Source organism: Caloenas nicobarica, chromosome 3, assembly GCF_036013445.1.
Source record: "Caloenas nicobarica isolate bCalNic1 chromosome 3, bCalNic1.hap1, whole genome shotgun sequence".
Lineage (NCBI taxonomy): Eukaryota > Metazoa > Chordata > Aves > Columbiformes > Columbidae > Caloenas > Caloenas nicobarica.
This window is the reverse complement of record NC_088247.1, coordinates 10,170,116-10,189,074: the sequence shown is the minus strand read 5'-3', so window position 1 is coordinate 10,189,074 and position 18,959 is coordinate 10,170,116. Positions and strand designations below refer to the sequence as shown.

The window sequence follows — 18,959 nt, the reverse complement described above, 5'->3', positions numbered from 1 at the left end:
GAACCTGAAAGAAAACAAACAAACAAACAAACGAACAAACAAACAAAAAACAACCACCCCAAACCAGGAAGCAAATAACAGGAAAACTAATGGGAATTAAAGTTACACTTGGTTGTACGTACTTGTGAGATGTACCTGTGCACACATGCAGTTATACACTACTCCTTCCTTTGTCAAAACATTGCCAGAGTTTCAAGCGGGCTCTTGAGACGGCCTCTCTGGTGTGGGGATTTAACAAGAGCAAAGTTCCAGCAAGATCTCATTTTTGAGAGCAACGTTCTGCTTCCAGGCCCTCCCAAAACCAACTGTGCGATGACTGCAAGATGGCTGTCACATCGATTACAGGATTGAGAGCTTTAATCCAATTGGCGGCAATGCTGCTGTGGACTTGGAAATCTCCTCTAACCTCTAACCACAGATTAGTGAGCAAACTATTGTGTTTGCTCTTGGGAAGCTTCACTCTTGCCAAACAGAGCCAGTATTTATGCTATTTGGCATATTTTTTATTCAGTTAACCCATTCCTTATAAGTAAATCCTTTTTTAGAATTTATAACCCTGCCAGGAACTATGGGTGATGGACAGAAATAAATAGCCATGAGAGGAAAACAAAAGAAAAGCAAACTTTAAATCTCTTTTCTCCCATAACTTTTATAATTTCTTCTATTGTCCTTTGTTTCACAGGGCTATTTGTCATGATGAAAGGAAGCAAGAATCAGACAGTGTCTGGAAATCTGGTTGTGCTTAAACATTTGTGAAATTCAGGGAAACGTGTTGTGCAATCTGACATCAAATAAAGATCAGATGACCCACGGGCTTCAGTTTCCTTGTGAATGAATGTGAAAGGGCTCTGCAGCTGACATCTCTATTTACTGGGGTACTCAGTAGGACATGTAAACAGGGATTTTTATACGTCTGGTTCCCCTGGGCAGGGTGACTTATGCAGATGAGTTCTATTCAGAATGAAAAATCCTCGTTTTACTGTTCACAGGGGACTACTCCATCTCTTTATCTGACAATTATTGCTGTATTTGTGATGGCTGAAATCGCTAAAGAGAAAATGGATTTACCTTACTTTCTAAGAGATGCCCACTCTGCTGAGAGCTAGATAGGAGCATGTATACTAATGTGCTTGTCGGATTCTGATTTTGAGGTTAATGTAACTCATCGGAGAAAAATCATTACTGGCAAACTTAGTCAGGTAATAATATTATCTGGAAATAGGGATATCAAAGTTGTATAGCCCAGCTTGCTCTGAGATCTTGCCAGATCAGTGTGGGCCAGCTGTGGAGATGGGAGTATTATTGCTGCAAAATTCAACACCGGCATTGGGCTCTTCCCTCTGTGTGGTGCTGCTCTGTGCTGTAAATATGTATCTGTAATATGTATTTGTAAATGGATGCTCCATTGCTTCATGTAGGCAATCAATCAGACCATGAGATGAAACCATACTCTCTATTTTCCCATCAATGAACAAGCAACAAACATATTACAGAGTGAACTGATTGTTTCAATACAGACATCTATGCAAAATTTCTAGTGTTGTTTGTTAAAGAGCTTATTCTCAAAGAGGCAACATTATTTCAGCCCGAACATGCCTTTCTTGAGGACTGTCTATATAGTATTCCAACAGCTGAGAATAAACCGTAACAGGTCCATACGTTTTCTGCTCAAAAGTAGTCTTATTTTGTGAGTGACTTCTTTGACATTATTTAAATTCATCTTTAAATTGAGAATTCATTTAACGAAGTCTAGGTTTCAGCGTTAGGGGACTGAGGGGAAAACTTCTTGAGTCCCATCATATTCAGTGATGCCAGTGAAACTTTGACAGTTAAGTAAACTCACAGTAAGTAAAAGTTAGACAATTTCATGTGAAACCAGAAATATCATGGGCAAACAGGTAAGAAAACCCTGTATTTCTGAATCATAAATTAGCCAGTAGAAAGAAAACCCATCTAAAATTCTTGGCATAGTTTTCTGAAAAAGTATACATGCATAAATTTATTTTTCTTAACAGAACATTGGTATTATCATCTGTAGTTTTCTATATATGTTTATATTCCTATGTTGTTTTTCACTTTTTGATGTTATTTCCAGAATTCATTAATTTTTTTCTTCATTTTTTTATACAGTCTCTTTTCATCTTCTTTTTCTCCCAGTCTTTTCTGGGAAGGTATTTCTATGCTGAGAAATAGATGTGTTTCCAAACTGTTCTTCAACTGGCTTATGAATGTGACCTTTTTATGTTAAAACCTGTTTATTCTGTGTATTTAATAGCTTTTGTGACTGCTTACAATATGTATTGCACATTATTGGCTTGATCCAACATACAGTGAAATCATAACAAAGACTTCGCATTGACCTTGACAATTGCTGGATCAAGCCCTATGGTCCAAGTAAAAGCAGCTGCAATGAATGACACAAAAATGTAGTAAAGAACTCATTTATTGGCTTATTAAGCTTATTAAAATAACCTAGTGTAGATTATTCAGTTTTCATTTACAAATTCAGATTCAAACAGTATCTACCTGAAGCTCCAGTACACTGATTGCTGTTATTTTTAAATACATTGTGGTACAAACTTGTTACTTCTCCTCTTCTGCATGTCCATTCAGGTCTTCATGCGCTGCTGTATATTTTCCATAATCTGCTGAAGGCTCAGTTGCTCAACGGCAAGTTGTTCATCAATGAATCTTTGCATTTCTTCCCATTTCCTGGAGCCTTTCTCAATGCCTTGCTGAATCAGTGTGCGTGTAAGTTCCACTTTATTTCTGAGTGCCTCTCTGCTTTTTTGGGGCATTTGGTAAATGGACTGCCAGTCAAATGGCTTGGGCACATCTATTCTAAGCTCTCCTTGACGAACAGCTATATATGGCTTTATGCTCTCACCTGTTATTCGCTCCAACCAATGAAGAAGCTCTGAGATATATTGCAGGAATGCAGAGTAATTTTCTATAGTTAAATCAATTAACCTTTTGGCCTCACTGATTAGCTTTTCTTGGGAATGACTAAGCTGCCCATAGATGTCCTGGAGTTTTTCTTTGAGTTGCTTGTTATGTTCATTGATTTTCCTTTTAGCAGCTGCAGACCAATATCGGATTTTTTCCTGAGTAGCAGCAGAGAGCTCCATGATCTTCTGTTTTCCCTTTCCTTCAATATCAGTTATAAGGTCATAATATTCCTGCCTGTAGTTTTCCACCAATTCTCTTACTTGGTCTGTCAGGCGTGTAACCGAGTCTGCAACATCTCCAACATACTTGCTGTGCCAATCCACTAGTGTATCTATTAGATTCTTCAGCCATCCTAGTACCTTATCTTCCACCTCATAGTATTTCACTGACCATCCAAGTGTAGTTGGATCAAAATATTCCTCCCGCAACGCCTTTACATAGAGGAGCAGCTGGCGCAGCTTTTCTGAAAGGTCCTGGAATGTCTTCTGGCTGAAATCTTTAAACTGAGAAATGTATTTTTTAATATCTTCTGCCAAGGATGTCAGTTTCTGTGCATAGTCTGAAGCCATTGAATCTTTGTATAGTTGTTGCAGTTGGACTTTGATGTCTCCCAAATTTTTGGATTGCAAGCTTCTTACCGTTTCTTCTACCTTCTGAAAAACTTGTTGCACTATTTGTTTCAGTTGCTTAAGCCTTTCTGCAATATCAGCTTCCTGGAGAGTAGCAAATGTCTGCCTGACTTTTTCCTGCAAATGTTTCAGCATTTCTTTAATTTGAGCAAGCACATTATGACCTCTAAGAATTGTTTCAGAAGCAGGAACTCTGACTTCCATCTCATTAATAGCTGCAATCAGGGCATCAAAGTACTCCTGAAGTTTTGAAAGGCATAAATCAGCATCCTTTGCTACCTTCTCTGTAGCCATAAGGTATATTTCTTCACCAGTGTATTTTTCAGACAGTCCAGGGACCTGGAATTTTGTGGTTTTCAGGAATTCAATGGCTGAGTCAATTAGGTGTTTTATTCTCTTATGGTACTCTTCTATTATGTCAATTGTAGCATCCAAAATCTTTGCTTTTATGCTTTCATAGTCAAACTGTTCAGCTTGATCTGCTGCTTCTTGATATAGATGTTTAGCTTTGACCTTCATCTCCTGATATTTGTCAGAGGCCTCATTGGCAGCTGTGCGAAGCTGAGCATCTATTTGATCTATTTGTTTTACAGCAAATGTGTATGCTTTGTCAGCATTATTCTGCATTATGTTCTTCATCTTTAAGGTGGCAGCACTAATTTCCAGTCCCATGTGCTCCTTATGATACCGATTAACATACCTGTAGACTGCATATGTAATTTTAGGTACTTTTTCTTTTAGACCCAGCAGCAAGTCTTTGGCAGCGTCCTGTTTCCAGTTGAACTTCATTTGAATCAGGTCAGGTTTCTTGAAGGATATCTCACTTTTTAATATGTCAATGTCCTTCTGAGGAGCAGACTGAAAATATAAAATAGGGCAATAAAATGTTAGCTTGTATATAAAACAAATCTGATATTATTTATGAATGTATTTCAATAGTCTAATTTTGCTTCTTTGATTTTACCATATATTAGGACACACACACTACAATTTTTTTGTATACTGCATGTTTGTTTTCATCTTGAAAGGTTATTTTGGAACAAATTATTTTCTATCAAGCCTCTTTGAACAGCAGGACTAGAGCATAACTTAGTCTAGTCTTTTTTAAAATTTGACTGTATATAAGATTTTTCCTTCCTTTGTATTAAATGCCTATGATATCATAGGCATCATGATCTCATAAGGCATGCAAAGTACTTGAGAAAATAAGCCCTCTAGTCATTCTTGAAATCATTTAAAGTGAATTCAAAAAGCATTTTCTTAATTTGAAAATATTAGAATATTTCATTTTGTAATCATTTAGATCAATGAGACAATCTAAAGAGTTGCTCAGACTAATTAAAGATCCCTGCATAAGAATCTATTTATATAAACAAATTTTCCAGTTTTTGGTAGTAAATAGTGAATTATGAGTTGCTTGTGATTCCTAAATTAGTATATCATCTTGGAAGGTAAGATTTTAAGTTTGAAGTTATTGTAGTATGCCAATAATAATGGCACCTTTTGTTAGCAAGTATAATAAGGTTTTTGCTTCACATAAAGTATTGTGACAGACTAATGGATTAAAAAATAAGACACTCTATAGATGGTCTGTTCTCTTCTAGTGGCCTGATTCCTAGAATGGACACTTCTGGTGTAATTATAAGTAGCCTGATAGGTGTACATTAAACCTGATGGGTCGCTTATCTAGAACTGGATTTGCACTTTCTTCACTTTGAGGGGGTGTGTTTCCTTGATCATCAGAGAGGGCAAAATTGATTGTGTGGAGGAGCTGAACCAGCCTCTTCACACAGCTGCTACTTTTAATAATGGAAAGGCCAGTGCAGGAAACAAAACCTGTAATTACTGATAATATACTTTTTGTTTGTGCAAAGGGTCTTTAATTTATGTCTTAACATAAACATACACAGTTTCTAAAAACTTTTCCTCTGACCACACCCAACCTTTTTGCTTTTTATTTCTAATATCAAGCTTACCCGAGTTCGGTAGTAAACTTTTGCTGTGAGAATGTCAGTGTCCATCTCAACAAGATAGCCCAAGGTCCCAGCAGAGGGTGAAGATACTGAGCCAGATAACCTCCTGTCAGTCTCTTGATAACGCACATGGACGTCTGTAAATGTTGGGCTGATGATGTCTAGTGATGCAGTGTTGTCCACGAGTCTACAATAACAGTGAATATGCATCCATGAAGGAATGCACGAAGCACAAGCCCGATGCAGTATGTCTAAATACAACACCACTTATGATTTTATATATGTGCATATATGTAAAAAATGCCTTTGTCATGAAAAGAAAATGTAGGTTTTTACTATGCACATTTCTTAGAATTTAGCCTAACACATTCAAAACTTTACATCACTCCAATTTTCCTGTTTTAGATAAAACTATAATGAGCTCTGCTGAGAATTTTCATTAAATTAGGACAGCAAAGCAAAACCTGTAGCTGTACCACTGTCAGCTTTCTACAGACTTCTACAAGCTGACCGCATTTTTTTCCACTGACACAAATACAGGCAGTAATTTTTACCTGCATTTGTACTCATCTTCACAGACTTCTATCCCTTGGATATATCAACAAAACACTTGCAGAATAAACCTGGCACTTAGAAGGCCAACTCCATAATCCCTAGTACTGGTATTCGTGAATAAAAATTACTCTTTAATGGCTTGTGGTGACAAAGGATTTCAGTGAAAAAAAGAAAAAAACAACAAAAAACCAAACAGCTATGTTGATGGTCAGATCTAGAACCACTCTGATTATAAATTACTGGTTTTATATCTCAGCAGTTTTCTCAAATGGGGCTGCCGAGAAAAGCTATTCTAGAAATGCTGAGAGTAGCTATCTCAAGAGAGAAAATGTCACAGCCAACAATGACAGGGTAGCTACACAGGTTCTTCTTAATTACAGCAAAGCAATCTGCGGCATTAGAGATCAAGGCAACAATACACTATTGGCAACGTTGTCTATTATGAATCTTTACCTAATTCCCGAAAGAGTAAGATCTTCCTTGTAGTTTGCACTCATGTCACGATGTGAAAAGCTGCCAGTTGATTTCATAACAAACATGCCTTCTTCATATTTGTAGTTTGAAACAACTGTGAAAAAGATTTCAAATGTATATATTTCCAGAGCTTATCAGCAAACAATACAAAATAAATGTCCGGTTGTATGTTAGATGGCCAGTTGTGGGGTGTTTCAGTAGTATGTAAAATTATTCATCAAGAAACTAAATGCTCATAATGCCTCAAATAAAAAGGTATGAAAATATTTGTTCAACTGGAATGTTTTAAAATTCAGTTTTCCTCTATATTTAGAACAACATGGATATAACATTTTGCATTCATGCAAATCATAAATGGGGATTCTAACTTTCTGAGAGTTCAGAATTTTATTCTGATGTACGTTTTTACTATTATTATAAATTCTAAAACTCAAGTCTGTATGGGAGTCCAGAGTTTTCTGAGTTTAAATAATTTTTGAAATCAAATATGTTTAGTTCCTAAGGAAAAAGGTAGGTATTTCTTTATCTGAACTGAATCAGATGAAGAGTCACCCTGCCTTCTCTCCTTTACATGTATTATCGTAAGAAGTGGAGGAATGTTATGTTGTTCACAATTTAAAGTAAGAAACTGCCACAAAGAAAAGAGATCTTTTACATTTTTTTCACACTGTGCCATTAGTCATACATATACCTGGGCAGTAGCCTTCAGGGTAACTGACAGACACTCTGAGAATAATTTATGAAACAATGCTGCTGATGATAAAAGAAACATAATCAAATGTCAATGCTAAATAGAGAGCAACATCTTCATATGCATAGTTCTGAAAGAAATAAATCTGAAAAAACCCAGTATATAGTATTGTGGCATATAAAATTTTAATGTCTTACCACTCAAGTCATATTCCAGGAACTGCAATGTTGAGCTGCAGGTAGAGTCAATGGACTGTTCAAAAGAGTCCTTTTTGTTTGTTAAGTCTGTTTTCCATGTGACATTGTACAAAGGTGAAGCAACTTTGAAAGATCCACTCAAGGCACCAAATGATGGGATGTAAATTCCAGCAGGCAAGGACATTTTGAGAGGGGGGATCTCAATTTTCTGTTCAGGAAGTGTAACTGTAGGCAGATCAAAATCTGCAATCTTATTGGCTACTTCATCCAGATCTACATGGAAACTGCCAAGAGAAATAGTCTTTGGAACAGTGAATTGAGACACAGTTATTTGGTACTCAGGTATTGTCACCTCAAAATATGGTATTTTATATTCTTCTAATGTGATATAATTGGCTCCTACATCCACTTTGGGGAATCTTAGCTTCGGCAGTGTGGGTAAATTGACATCAAATGGCATTGTGTTTAGTGTCTGTGGAATTTTTATGTTGCGCAAGTCAATGGCGTATGCTGGGACCTGGAGAGTGGTGAAAGGAACTCTGAACTCTGGAGTGCTGAGAACAGGGCTTGGAGCCTTTAGATGTAACTCAGGAATACTGAGAGTGAAGCCGTCGGTCAGTTTGTTCACAGGTATGGGGAAAAAGTAACCATCATCACTCTTTGTGTACACGAGGGATGCTGAACCATTTAAGTACTGTTTTCTGTCAGCACTGGTTGTGACGTCCAGCTTCAAGATGTCCCATAAGCTCTTCTCAGAAATGGGACACTTTATGTTTTTGAGGAAGTCCACGTATCCTCCCAAAGATCCAGAAATATCAAACTTTGCCTTTGATTTTTCATTTGATAACTGCATATCATGACTGAGGGATAATGACTGAATTTGGCCTTCACCCTTCCAGTCAACTTTCTGGTTTGCAGCACTGATTTTCACTATGACAAATTGATTAACTGAGGCTATGTCCAGGAAGGAATTTGGCTGAGTGGCTTGAATTTGAAGATCTGCTGATATAGCCCAAGGAGCCAGCTCGAAGGTTGCTTTGCATCTCTGAGCCCCCGTTGTTGTGAAAAGAGGTGTATATCGTGCATAATTCTTCCCATTGTGCTCCCAGACTGCGTAAACACGACGGGTAGATGCTTCAACTGCAAGTATTTCTTTCATTTCATTGTTCCAGAGTCCATCCACTTTGGACTGGGCTTCAAGTTTGAGAGATGATCGTGCTCCATTAGCATTCAGATAGGTGTGTGCCTCATGGTCTAGACTTCCAGAAAATGCATTTCCAGTGAAAAATTCTCCATCAATATCTCCGTTTGTAGAAGTTTCTACTGATATGTAAGACGTAAGGGTCTCTAAAGCAAGTTTGTGAGCAATTCCTCCCTTAACGCTGGTGCTATATTTAGGAGTATTAAAATCATACATTAATTTTAGCCCTGAGGAAAGAGTGGGTTTAGACTTAGTATTTCCAGAAAGTTCTTGGCTGAAATTCAATTTTAAAACTGGTGTGTTGATATCTATATTTGTTGCTACTGAAGCTTCCAGGTTCTTCTTTGTGAGACTAACAGTGCTGTCATGATTTCCTCCTAGAAATTTGTTATTATTCAGGGACAATGCTGTGGCCAGCTTCAACCCCCTTTTTCTTGTCAAACTTGTTGAACCATCCAGCTTAAATTGCAGTGCATCAATGACAGAAGAGGACGAGACAGTGAGATGCCCAGCAATATCTGACTGATTGAACAGCCCGGCATTTGCAGTCAAAGTGAACACACTGGATTTAAATGAGAAGTCGTAAGTAACGTTTCCCATGGCAGGAATCAAGATGTGGTTTGACGGGCTGTTGATTCTGAATCTAGGAAGCTTTAGAGTGCGTAGATCCTGTGGGACATGAAGGACTGGAAGCTCCAGAGAAGGTAAGACTAGTGTGTAAGACGGCACTGAAAAGCCAATAAATGGGACTGTGAATCCTCTTGTGCTTATTTCTTTTGGGAGCATGTAACCAAAGGCTGGCATCTCAGCAGTAAAAGGAGAAACCTCAATATTCACAATTGGAATGGTGTATCCTGGGATCCTGAAGGTCCGTGGTAGTTTGTTCAGTGATGTCTGTATTTTGTACTTGTCAAATTTTGTTTTGGCTTCATTATATGACTTTGTGAGAAAATCTAAAGCAGTGTTTCTTCCTCTCTCAAAATGCTTGTTGAAGAAAATGATGTATTTATTAAGTACTTCATGCACTGTTGCTAAAGGAAGTGGGATTACGTGCATGTCTTTGTTTTTGTCATACTGAACATTCAAATTTAGATCAAAGGATTGTCTTGTTGTCTTCAATAAATCCTTCAGGCCTACATGTTCCCACAGTGAATAATCTTTCAACTGAGGAGTTTTGATTCCAGTGTAAGGAATCTGAAGCTGAGGAAAGGTTACAGGAATACTTAGGAAGTCCAGGTTGGCATCTCCATTCATTTCGACATGAGCCTCAATTCTGTCATCATTGTTGCCAGCAGACATATTATGGGAATATCTGTACTGATTGAACCTACCAGTAGTTTGCCAGCTGACCTGCTGAACAGAGGAACTCAGTGCAAAACCATAGTTATTCAGGAAGTCTATTTTGCCAGTCAGTTTCATTGGGAAGCTGATTTTCACATTTCCATCATTGTTTGTTAATAGACGAATTTCAAAAGGCTGTGCCAAGAATGAAACCTCATTATTTACAGTTCCAGTAATCCGTCCATTGAGTCGAGCATTGTGAGAGCCTGTTAATTCTACTTTCATTCCTCCAAGCTGTCCTGCACCTTTCACGTTCAGAACGCTACGTCCCACACGCTGTGACTCAATTTCAGACTGAAGCTGAAGTGTTGCATAATTTAGGAAACCACATTCATACCTCATAGCTTGGTTGACTTTCAGGTACTTATCATTTATTCTGTTGTTGGCAGAAAATGTCATAATAGGGCCCTCGACCCTGAAAGTGGCATGTGAATCATGAGTGCCTTCATCAGAGAAACTAGAAGAAACCCATTTCCAGTTTCCTTTACCAGTGGAGGTAAATGATATGTGTCCTGCTTCTACCTCTGTTGTCATGTTGTTGACCAGATCAGCCTGGCTGGAGAAATCAGCTTGTGGAATATTCAGTCTGTGGGAATATGCTGTTCCACTCTGCATCCAAATTTTTCTTTGCAGCTTGACCATTAAATTATTCTGTAGTGTTATTGAATTTTTCTTTGTATAGAAGTTTGCTCTAGTTCCAGCTTCACCTTCTACTGAAGTTCCTAAAAATATCACTTCATTGGTGTGATCAACTTTAAGGAACCTGTGGTTGACCTTCATGGAATTTTTAAGGTTCAGCTGCTTCATTTCAGGGGCCAAGAGACGTGAATCTGCAATAACACTAAAAACTAAGAAGTCTAATTTGGATGTTGTTTGAGCTGAAATGGAGGTCACAAATTCTGGACTGTTTGCAGATGTTGTAGTATTATGAACACCAGCTTGTGTAGACAGTGTAAAGAATGGAGAGGCGACTCTGAAAGCACCAGACAATTTGCCAAATGTAGGGACAGTCACAGTATGTGGGATACGTGGGAGCTGGAACTCTGGTATCTTCAGGTCAGCAATCTGGAAGTCATTTAGACTGAGCTTTGGAACCAATAATTCTGGTATTTGAAACTGAGGCATTTGTATTTCTGGGAAAGAAATGTCAGAAAAGGGCATATCTCCCATCTTCATATCTTTAAAATACAAATCAATTGCTGGCACCTGAAATTCAGCAGACATGAGTTTGTCTATTGTTCTCACAATCTGGAGTTTAATCTCATTCAAGTCGATTGTATAGGAAGGAACTTTAAAGGTATTTAGAACTGTAAATTCTGGGGTAGTAAATTTCATTGAGATTTTCATGTCCTTTAGTCTCTTAATATTTACCTCATAGGAGGGAATATGCAGATCAGTCAGTGGAACAATGAAGTCTGGTGTTCGAAATGTTGCTTCCCGAAGACTTCGGAGACTGACTTCAAAGGCAGGTATAGTGACTATAACAGTTCTGATTTCAGGGACTGTAAATCCTGTTTCAACAAACTGGTTTAAATTTTCAGCCCAGTTTTTTAGATCATACTGTTCAGCCAAAGCAATGGTTTTCTTAAAAGCTATATTCCACTGGTCAGAAATGTAAATGACAACAGAATTGTAGAATTGGCTTATCTTCTGAAGACACCACTGGAACTCCTGGGAAATATCCAATTCAGAAATCCTCTCTCGCAGGTCTTCCAGATGTTCATTTACCTTGGCCTTGAGATTAGCAAATGTTGTTGAGTTTATGAGCTCCTTGAACCAGTTAATTATTGCAGCAAGCTTGGTGTCCTTTAGTTGTTCCATGTATTTTGAAATCACAGCTTTAAAATCTCTCATATACTGCTTCAGTGCTTCTGCTTTCTGTGGAAGTTCTAGATTTCTAAGTTCCTCATTTATTTTCTGAGTCACTTCTTGGATTTTTTTATTTGTGTCATCAACAAACTGGTTATAGTCAAAAGACTTGAGCTTTTTTATAACCATATCAAGGAACTTGTTTACTTCCTTTATCATCATTTCATAATCAAAGGTTTGCACTTTCTTGACAGCATCATCAATAAAAACAACAACTTTATCAAAGCAGGACTTCACATCAATATTTTTCAGGTAGACGATCAGTTTCTGGGCAGTTTCTTTTATTCTGTACTGGTTAAGCAGTTCTGTCATTCTGTCCATTAAAAAAAAAATCTGCTTATCTATTTCATATTTTACAATCAATTTGTGTATATGACCTCGGAAAGCACTCATCTTCTCAGAGACTTCATACTCCTCCATCAAATTTAGAATAAAGTCTTTGATTTGTTGAAGAACTACAGTAATTTTTTCAATTGGTAATGAACGCTTCAATTTTTCTAAAACTTCTTTAGCATCGAACATTTTAATCTGCTGTTTCAAATTTTCTGCAATGCGTCTGATATCAATATTCTGAATCTGAACCTTGAGTTGCTCTAGGTTTTCCTGTATCCTAGCTGTAATCCGGTACTCATCATCTACATTTTTAATCCAAGCCAAAGTGCTGCTTCCAATTTTGCTAGGATAATACTGGCGAAAAAAAAATTGCAATTTTTGAATAGTGTCAAGTATAGTCATTCTTATTTTATATTTGTTATCTAGAGCTGTCATTTTTTCAACTATTTGGTCAAGCAACTGTGCAAGAAGTGCTTTAATGTCATATTGCTCATAATGATCTTTGATGTATTGCTCTATTTGTATCAGATAGACCTGCAGCTGAGACAGTATTTCTTGAAGATTGTCCATGGCTTTTTCCAGCATAATTTGGAGATCGTCAGATGTTATTCTGTAGTCCTTTGTAAAAGCAACCAAATTATTTTTCATGCTGCTAACTCTGCCTTTCATATCTAATTTGTCCATGTAATCATTAATGTGTTGTGGGAGTTTATCCAAAGTTGCCTTGTATTTTCTCATTTGTTGTTCTATGTTAATGTTCTTCAGGTAACTTTGTACGGCCTGCAGTGTGGATAGAATGGTGCCCCTGATTCGTTCAAAGTAAACTGGCAAATGTTCCAAGAATGGTAGGTAAATGACACGCATATCTTTATTTTTGTCATATTTCACAAAGCCAGAGATGCTGAATTCTTGAGGCTCTGACACACTGCCTCTGAGGCCCAATGCATCTATTAAATTAACTTGTTCAGATGTGAATGGTAGCATTACTGATGTATCCATTACAGAGAAATCTGCCAAAGCTTTTCCACTAAGTTCCACACCAGTCTTTTCTGCATCATTATAAGCACTGAGATCTTGAGAATATACATTATTGTTTAGCTGACTTTTCAGTTTCCAAGCACTTGACTGCTCCGATGGAGTGAAAAGCACATGAACTTTGCTATCAAGCAGGGTAGTGTATTTTCCTCTGGATGTCAAACTATGGCTACTAGATCCTCTGTAATCATGGGAGAAAGTGAAAGCAAGAGGCTCTGCTTCAAACAGGAATTTGCTGTAGAGGTCTCCGGTGTGTTCACCCATAGCGATCAGCTTTCCATTACCGTTGGTATGTATGTCAGCAGTGATAGCAAAGGGGGCCATAGTCGAACGCAGAGTATTGGTGAAACGGAGAGATTTGGAATCGCAGTTTGTGTTCATAGTAAGTGAGGAAGCAAGTCCTGCCACATTCAGATTGACTCTGTGACTCACTGCTGTGCCTTGAACATTTGCGACTGTATCTGTTTTAAAGTTTACAACTAGGTATTCAGATGTAATGGTGTAGGTATGCCTTATTTCATCTGCTTCATAGGCTCCTCTGACGTTGCCACCCAAGTTCAGCTTCAGAGGCTCGAGATGCAGTTCTGCTTTGTTGGAAACTTCTGTTTTGGTGTATTTCATATTATTGCTCAGTTTAGCTGTAAGTGAGCTAGGCTGCAGTTGTAGGTCAAAAACATGCTTATGGAACTTGTCAAAGCTGAAGCTGTTGTCCAACTTTGAAGAAAATGTTAAGGATAAGCCAGGAATATTCAAGTCATTTGTGTACTCCAACTTAATCTCTTTGAATGACCCTTGCAAATTATTGGAAAACTTGAGTCCTTCTCTATTAACTCTGAAGTTTAAAACATGTTTGTTGTCCATACCCAGAACTGTACTCTGATATTCACTTCCCAGCGTTATTTCTGCTAGGCTTACTCTTCCACCTAGATTGAATTTGGCATTGTTTTTACCATAGCGCCCAGAAGAGGACAGTGACATGGAGCCTCCAGCAGTATCAAGTTTAGCATTCATTTCACTCTGCATTGTCAATGGACTAAACTGCACATTTGTGGTTGCGCTGCTGGCGAGACCATACTGATTCACATTGAGTGATGACTTATGTGCAGCTCGATTCCTTTGATCAGTCAGAGAGATATCAGTGTTGAAAACAAGGTCCTGGGAATTGAGAGAACCTGCAAACAAGGCATAACACTGGGTTTGCTTGTAAGTGGCTTGGTACTCAGATCGAAGTGCTGCCATCTTCTTTGACAAAATTAATTCAAGCTTATTGACACCTGCAATATGTCGATACCTCCCATTTGTTTCAGATGTCATTTTCAGCTGGCTGTTCTCATACTTCAGTGAAGCTGTGTTCTTTAATAGTCCACTTTGTACATCAGAAACTGAAGTAATGGAAAATAAATCCTCACTGTATCTGCCAGATATCTGATTGGTAGCCTGGAGGTAAGAAGAATCCAACTTCAGATTTGATCTTCCTTCTAAAATCCGTCTGTTTTCATTGTACGAGCTTGACAGAGTGTAAATGCTTCTTGCAAAGACAGAAGCCACTTCGAGCTGTCCTTCCATCTTGACATTATTGATATTCATGTTATTTGTCTTTTCAGAAACAATATCACCGGAAAGTGAAAGCTGAGGACCCAGAGTACTGGATGCCATAAGTGATAAGGTGTAGTTTGCAACTGAACTAGGTTCATTACTCTTTGTCCTGGCCAGCTTAAAAACTGATGTTAAGAGTCTGTGCTTCAGGTGATTTTCATATGCACAGGTGAATCCATTTCTACTATATGATGCTTCTCCAGAACCTGAAATAGAAAAAGGAGACAAAAGATAATGGTGTAGTTTATACCTTTTTGTCTTAAGTCTGATGCCACTAAGCTTTGACGTTACTGCTTGAATTGTAATTACTGTTATTATACCATTTTGCTTTAAAGGCCAAAGTGTTTTGGTAAATCTTAAATATTTCTATAAATATAGCTATTATTTTGATATTTAGGGCTAAAGTTTTGAACTGTAACTAAATTAAATCTCTACAGTACTCTACTAAATATACTTATGTGAAATGACATGAAGTTATTTAATTATTTAAACTTAAATTGAGAAGGTGGACTCTCAAGAATAATCCATATCTAACATTCCCCCTTTTTAATGTTTTCTTTATTATGCTTCATTTATGGTTGGGAGATTAGAAGGGACTGAAGTTAGTTTGTCCTTTTGCAATTTTAGAACTCAAACTGCAATTTGAGAGGAACTAACTTAAAAATACCAGTTTTAAGGCCTATCCAGTCTGACTCCAGAATAATTGCTGTGTAGTTGTAGCAGTATATGGACATATATAAATGACAAAAAAAAATTATATATATAAATATAGCCAGAAAGATTAATAAACCGTGGTCATACCTACAGATTCACCTGCACATTTGACTTTGAAAACACTTGATTTGTCAGATACACAGGTGTTTATAGAATCATGCCTTTAGTTTTGAAGGACTTTTTATCCACTAGGGAAACTCTAAGAAAATGTGGGCTTTAAAAGTCTTTATTGAATTACTCTGACTTTACCTTTAGTGCCTGAATAAGCAGATTCACATACTATCTTTAAAAACAAAGCAAAAGTGATTTGAATGTATATAGCACCTTTCTTTAAATAAACAACAGGAAAATCAATGTGCTGGACCTGATACATGGAAAATAATGTCATTAAAATAGTTTTGCTGAAATTGCAGTATTAGCACACATTTTTACCTTTCACGCTGTAGGAAAGTAGCTCAAAAACTGAGTCAGCTTTCGTGGCATATGTAGTTCTTACGCTGGGTGCTTTCTCTGTGGTGCTGTTAGCCAAAGTGTACGCTGCTGTCCAGTTGTAATAGTTGCTGTACACATTTGCAGAGAGCTCTAATGCGCCAAGTAAAGGTACACGAACAGGGTAGAATTCTGGAACAGTAAATGTCGGGATTCTGTATTCCTGAGACGGCACACTTATTCCCATTGACTCCATTACCAGAGGAGGTGTTTTAACAGTCTGTGGCACCCTTATGTCATGGGATGATCTTCCACCAAATGGCAACGGGATATTAATTAGAAAACTGTTTTTATTCAAGCTGTATCTGATCCGGCCTTCACTAGAAAATAAAAGTGGCTCTATTAGAAACTGGAAGTCCATGAAGCATATACAGAAATTTCCATGAATCCTACAATTCCCATGATACCGATCTTGCTTACATGCTTATATCAATGTCCTGACTTTAGGTTTAGAAAGAAATGTGATGATCATCTATTATTATCAGCATTTTTTAAGTACTCCTCTATCAGAATTTACTGAAAGCACTTTTGAGATCCGTGAATGCTATCAATGTTTTTTCCCCTTATTTCCTAATCGGGGAGACTCACAGGTCAAGTAGTCCAGAAACTCATTCTTTCTGTAAGACCTTGTATTAGAATTCAAAGGTTCCTGATTCTTTGTTCAGAGCTTAACTAACTTTAGCTCACAGGTGGAGAGTGCCATTCAAGGGCTAAATACACAACTGTTAGGAATTTTGCATTTGTTTTTCTACTCTGAGAATACAAATCTGCTTTATGAACATTAATGAAAAGATGTATTGGCATGAAAATGATCATCACAATAAAGGAATTTGAATGAAAATAGCTGACATACAAGAAAAAAATCCTCCAAAACCACTGCCACACTTGTGCAATGTGGCATGCTGAGTACCACAAAAAGGCAATTATATTCTTCCTAAAAAAAAGTGATGTATTCTTATAGAAACGCATGAAAAGTCTTTTTAGCATTAGAAGTTGTAAGAACCTAAATTATAATTAATTTATCTTTCTGATGATAAGCATTTCCAAAGCTTCATCCAAATATTCAGCATTTATTTTATTCTGAATAAAAAGAAATTAAAATCTAACCATTTGACCAGGAGCTAGGACTGGAAAAAATGGATCATCAGCTGAAAAGCTTATGGGGAAAAAGTGTAATTACAAAAAGGCAAAACAGGAGGAAACTCAGCCTTAATTTGTTCATGAACAATAAGCTGGCAAAGATGCTTTCTTGTTTGCCTAACTAGTCTTTTATATTACAAAATCTTCTTTTTTTACAATTAGATCTACATCTTAAAATGAAAATTAAGGAAACATTTTTGAATTTTTTTCCTTTACATCAAATGATTAAAAAAGCAACATCACAGAGCAGTAAAAATTCCTATTATTATAATGTGCACTGCTGATAAGAATATAGGAGAAAAAAACATTTTTTCCTTGCTTATACTTAGCTTAGGAACACAAGGAAAGTAATAGAGATGTGTGTCATTAACATACAGTTTCGTATTACCACAGTGAAAGATAGCATATGGAAAAACAGCACTAAGAGACACAAAATGCAAGACTGTTCTCCATCTTTTTTTGTAATCCAATCTTATGCTAGCTTCTGTTGTCCTTTACGTTCATTTCAACCATCAATATTTCCCTAGCTCATGGGAAAACTATACAGACATGTTTCTATTTATCACAGTGGTGGCTGTGAGTGAGTTCTGAAGATACTACCAAGCAACACTGTTCCTTGAATTCTTACACACAAGCAGAGCAGCAATGTGATATGAACACTAAATGGTAAGAGCAATATGTGTTAGGAACTGTAATAAGAGCAAATCCTGGCAGATGCATGAGCATTTTGAAGTCTAGATCCACTCTGGGGCTGACATACAGTCTAACTTCCAAGAAACAGAAGAAATATACTCTTCATCTGCATTCCAGTCTCTCCTTTTGTTAGTCAAACCCTACTTTCCAGAATTTTTTAACATATTGGATGATTTCTATCAAATGTGACAGACAGGTAAAAGGCTCAAGGGTAATTGCATTCATTAAAGTTCTGTGAAACTCTCTATAAGTAGAGGAGATGGGCCCAAACTAGTGCAAGCATCGAGTCCATATGTGTACGACCACGGCATGTGTTGCCTCTGAGCAAGTGGAAGATGAAGTCAGACCCTGGGAAGAAGTCAGGGTGCTATTAATATATTTGTGGAGACCAACCAGTATGTGTTGGGGAATGGGAAGAACTGTCCAATAGGACTGCACAGGGAAAATGTAGAAATATTAGGGTTATGGACAAAGACAAAGGGTCTGTAGGGATGCAGGACACAAATTTATGGGAAGCCTGGCTTCATGATTTCTGTGGCTTAGAGTAAGGATTGTTGAATGCTGTATTTTTGTTTGGTTTTCATTACTATATAACACAATACTTTAGGATGTATTCATATACTGCAGGTGTGAACGCTATAAATTCAAATCTGTATTAAAGACATGCATAATTTCGTCCACATAGTTTAATCTCTCTGGTCTTAAGATTCTTTGTTATGATTCCAATTTTATGCTAATGTTTACAGCAACTCCAGTTGTTTTCTAAAACAAAGTACACTAAAATAACACAACAATATGAACAAATATCTATTTTCAGTTTCCTGTGTGACTATCCTCATTTCTCTCCTTACCTTTTCAGGAAAAGTTCTTCAGGAATGGTGATAACAGGCAGGTTAATTTTCTGAATGTTCAGTTCCTGCAGTCCACTTAGTTTGTCTTGCAGAATCTGGGCATAAGGAACATCTTTTGATGCCTTTTGCAGCCAGGTGTTGGTTGCCTGAAATGAGGAGACAAGTTTTTCAAAGTAAACAAGTTTTAGCACTTCCCACTAAGTTATCTGAAAGCCATTGTAACTATCCC

The 18,959-nt window shown here is 37.3% G+C and overlaps 1 protein-coding gene across 1 annotated transcript in view; it reads right to left on the bottom strand.

The window, feature by feature from the left end:
* Positions 1-2,445: 2,445 nt before the first annotated feature.
* APOB (apolipoprotein B) overlaps positions 2,446-18,959 on the bottom strand; it is a 37,222-nt gene continuing 20,708 nt past the window's right edge. Inside the window, exons 24-29 of the mRNA XM_065632073.1 lie at positions 18,731-18,876; positions 15,990-16,366; positions 7,469-15,049; positions 6,560-6,674; positions 5,555-5,738; positions 2,446-4,436 (exon numbers count right to left, since the gene is read on the bottom strand). Coding sequence (XP_065488145.1) covers positions 2,610-4,436; positions 5,555-5,738; positions 6,560-6,674; positions 7,469-15,049; positions 15,990-16,366; positions 18,731-18,876 — 10,230 coding nt within the window. The 3' untranslated portion in view covers positions 2,446-2,609. The remainder of the gene's footprint in view (positions 4,437-5,554; positions 5,739-6,559; positions 6,675-7,468; positions 15,050-15,989; positions 16,367-18,730; positions 18,877-18,959) is intronic.